Here is a 3664-nt window from a genome sequence, read left to right as displayed (position 1 = left end):
CCACTCCTCCACTACCCATTAATTAATACCCTTTCACAATAAATGACATAATTAATTAAAATTTAATCAGATTCATTTTAAAATTCAAAATCACGATAACTACCATTTAATGGGATTTAATTGTATTTAATAACATTTATTTTAATTTTTTTTCCTCTCTTTTGTCTTTTAATTTTACTATAACGTAACATATATCTTTATTGCATATATAAACCTCTCACAGTCACACATACACACACGAAGAAACAGAGGCATTTCAATCTCATATCTATCTTTCTCTCTCTTGTTTCTCTCTCTAAAAGCTCTGCGAGAAGACAAGACCAATGGCTACTGAGGTGAGTTCTCTGATTCGGGTTCTGGGTGGTGGATACAAGGATGAGAAGCATCGAACGGTGGGGAATGAATCTAACGGTGAGAAATCAACGGCTCTGATTACAAGGGATTTGCTTGGTGGGTCCTCCGTTGAATCTCAGGAATTGGACCTCGACTTGCAGGTACCCAGTGGCTGGGAGAAGCGCCTCGACCTGCAGGTTCGTTAAATTTTTTCTGGGTATTTTCTGTTTGTTTCCGGGGAAAATAAAAGTCCCTTCCTTTTTTCATAAAAAAAGCCCATTCGGAAAAATTCATGACTCCCCTTAATTGAAAATTCCTTTTGTTAGTGTCATGATTCTTGTCTCTGTTTGTTTTTTTTTTTTTTAAATGAAAATTTAATGATGGAATGGAATCATCGTATTTTGTTTTGTCTTTTTATTTTTATAAATTTTTTTTATTGATTTTGTTCTGTTTTTACGCTTATTGTTTTGAGTCGGTTTGTGGTATGAGATTATTTCCTTTTTTATTTTTATTTTTTATTTATGATTTTGTTTATTTATGCTTGAGGAAATAGGTTTCTGTGTGTTATGGAATGCTTGATTTGGAAGTTTTGTAATTTGTTTTCATGGTCTTGTGATTGGTTGTTGTTCAGAAACCTGAGGATTGAAGGAATTGATTGATTTTAAAATAAAATAAAAATTAAAAAGTTAACAATTTTCTGATCAGTTATTGTTTTTTCTTTTGTCTGTGTTAAACTTTTGCCTTTAAATGTAACAGCAGGGGTGCAATTACTCAATTTTCGTTTTTGTTTTGTACCTTTGTATTTATTTCTCATAAAGCTGAGTTGAAAGGCTTCAGATTTCTGCTATCTAACTTAATATATGGTTGCTATGATGCCATTTCAGAGGTTCTTCCCCTTTCTCTCTCTCTCATATCATGATGCCTTTCATAACAGATTCAATTCTTTGATATCATTTTCAATTAATTTGTATTGTATGTATCTTATTATATTACATTTGTTGATTTTGTTTGCTAGTGTTAATATCATAATTGATTTTACAAGAATTCATAAATGAAAATATTTATATTTTTAAGATTAATAATTAGTTGGATCATAGATAGAATAATTTGCCCCTTGCCCCCTTTTTTGTTTGGATGATTAATAATGGTTTTTTTGTTTGTGATCTTTGTCAATGGTTGCAGTCAGGGAAAGTCTATATTCAGAGGTGCAACAACACATTAGGCTCACCAACTATGTCTGAAAACAAGGTTCATGTGAAACCAGTAGGTCCAAAACTTCAAGACCTAAATTTCCCATCAGAATCCAATGTGTCCTTGAACCTTTTTGATGAAGCAAACTTGGATTTGAAGCTGGTTTCATCTTCATTGCCATCAAGCAATTATCAAAGTGTGTGTACACTAGACAAGGTGAAGTTTGCACTTGAAAGAGCAGAGAAAGAGCCAATAAGGAAGAGGTCATCATGCTTGAAGTCATCATTTTCAGCATCATCACCTTCATATTCATCATCTTCATCATCAATGAGAGAAACCCAAGAAGAAGAAACTGAAGACAAGTTTTCATCACCAATGGCAACAGGGTGCCCTGGTTGCTTATCATATGTATTGATAATGAAGAACAATCCCAAGTGTCCTAGGTGTAACTCTGTTGTTCCTCTTCCGTCCATGAAAAAACCTAGGATTGATCTCAATATATCAATTTAAGTTATTTGAGGATCATTGGTATTTGGTTTCTTTTTTTTAATATCATTTTATTTTTCAAGTTTTGTAAATGCAATGATAGATAAATTTAGGTTGTTTAAGGATAGGATCATTTGTTAAGTGACATTGGCCAGGGTTTATGTATATTAAAAATAACTATGGTTTTACTAGGAAAGCTAATAGAAAATTTTCCAATTTCTGCCTTATTATTTTTTATCTCTCTCTGCAGTTTATTTATCTACCCTTGTAAATTGTTTTTTTTAAATGTTTTCAATTTTTTTAACGAATTTAGGTTGTTTTCAGATTTGAAAAAAAAATACATGTTTCCAAAAAAAAAAAAAAAATACAAAATATTTTAATAATAATTATAATATAAAAGAAAAATAAAATATTTAAAATACCTTGTATTTTTTTCTAAATTTTAAAATAACGTTGTTTTAGAATTGAGAATAATTTTATCTTGAGAGAAATATTTTTTTTTAAAATTATATTATTATTTGACTTTGCATAGAAATTTAATATATTAAGTTTTAGGTTGGATTCAAAAGTCGCCATTATTATCTTTTATAAGCATCTAATCAATTTAAATATTGTTTTTTTAATGCAATTTAAAACAAATTTTGTGGTAGTCACTTTGATAGCATTCATAGCAATAACGAATAAATGTTATGGGTCTTGGTAACGGGACCCACATTAGTTAATTAACATTTAAATCTAATATTTCAAATTAAATGTTGGTACATATTTTAAAGGGTTTTAAATAGCATTTATGTTTTTGATTTTACAAATAAATATCTTAAGGGTATTAATTAAAACGTATTTAATATCTTTAATTGGGTATTTTGAATTACTTAAAGATTTTATTAAATATTTTTATATATTTTTGTTTAATATTTTTATCTAGTTTCCTAAAAAAGTACTCTAAAAGGCATTTTATTTTTATTTGTTTCCTATAAAAATATTCTAAAGGCTTTTGGTATCAATTCTCCTAAATTTTTAATATAGCAAATTCTTTATTATTATTTTAACAATTTTTTTTTTGGAAATTAAAAAAAAGATTAAAAATTGTTAAACAGTACACGATACTTTTTAATCTTAATTTATTGATCAATGCTCTCGAGATTCTCGTCAATGTTTTGTTTTTACTTTTTTCCTAAATAGTACTCTAGAGGCTTTTGGTATCAAATCTTCTAAATTTTTATGGGTAAAGTGTGTGTCATTTTAAAGGATGTAAAGTTATGTCATTTTAAGAAAGAGAGAAAGAGATTGATAAAGGAGAAGAGAGAGAGTTGACAAAAAAAATAAAGGTGTGGGTCTCACCTCTTTGTGAGAGTAAAATGATATAAGTTGTGTCATTTAAAAGGATAAACATTTTTCTTAATTTTTAATAATGACAAATGTTTTATTTTTTAACATTTTTTATCTTAATTTATTAAGATAATTTGGGTTAACATGATCCATTATGATAGGAAATTAACATAAACACAACATGAATTTGAAATTCGGTTAAAATTTTTTACACGATAATGATATAATTATTTTGCGAATTGATATGATACGCAAATAAACCATAACCTCAAAGTATGTGGCCTATTATGCAGGTTGTCATAACATGATAATACACAAATGACAT

The 3664-nt window shown here is 28.2% G+C and overlaps 1 protein-coding gene across 2 annotated transcripts; it reads left to right on the top strand.

Annotated features, from left to right (window-relative positions):
* The first annotated feature begins 242 nt into the window (after positions 1-242).
* LOC133287934 (protein CURLY FLAG LEAF 1-like) lies at positions 243-2228 on the top strand. 2 transcript variants are annotated; one of them, XM_061485636.1, is made up of 3 exons: positions 243-530; positions 1516-1787; positions 1857-2228. In XM_061485636.1, the coding sequence occupies exons 1-3, from the start codon at positions 324-326 to the stop codon at positions 2032-2034; spliced, it is 657 nt and encodes a 218-aa protein (XP_061341620.1). In that variant the 5' UTR covers positions 243-323; the 3' UTR covers positions 2035-2228. The 2 variants fall into 2 exon arrangements, with proteins under 2 accessions (XP_061341620.1, XP_061341619.1); XM_061485635.1 differs by having other exon boundaries at positions 1516-2228.
* Positions 2229-3664: the final 1436 nt, after the last annotated feature.

Source organism: Gastrolobium bilobum, unplaced genomic scaffold, assembly GCF_033153095.1.
Source record: "Gastrolobium bilobum isolate Gb01-03AN ecotype WA unplaced genomic scaffold, APGP_CSIRO_Gbil_v1 utg9653, whole genome shotgun sequence".
In the NCBI taxonomy this organism is placed as follows: Eukaryota; Viridiplantae; Streptophyta; class Magnoliopsida; order Fabales; family Fabaceae; genus Gastrolobium; species Gastrolobium bilobum.
This window is presented reverse-complemented; position numbering and strand designations above follow the sequence as displayed.

What these genes read in the sequence shown, in the direction of transcription:
- LOC133287934 (XM_061485635.1), top strand. Translation starts at nt 324, where the DNA reads ATGGCTACTGAGGTGAGTTCTCTGATTCGGGTTCTGGGTGGTGGATAC. An exon ending in AGAAGCGCCTCGACCTGCAG is followed by an intron (nt 531 to 1,515) that starts GTTCGTTAAATT and finishes CAATGGTTGCAG; the next exon opens with TCAGGGAAAGTCTATATTCA.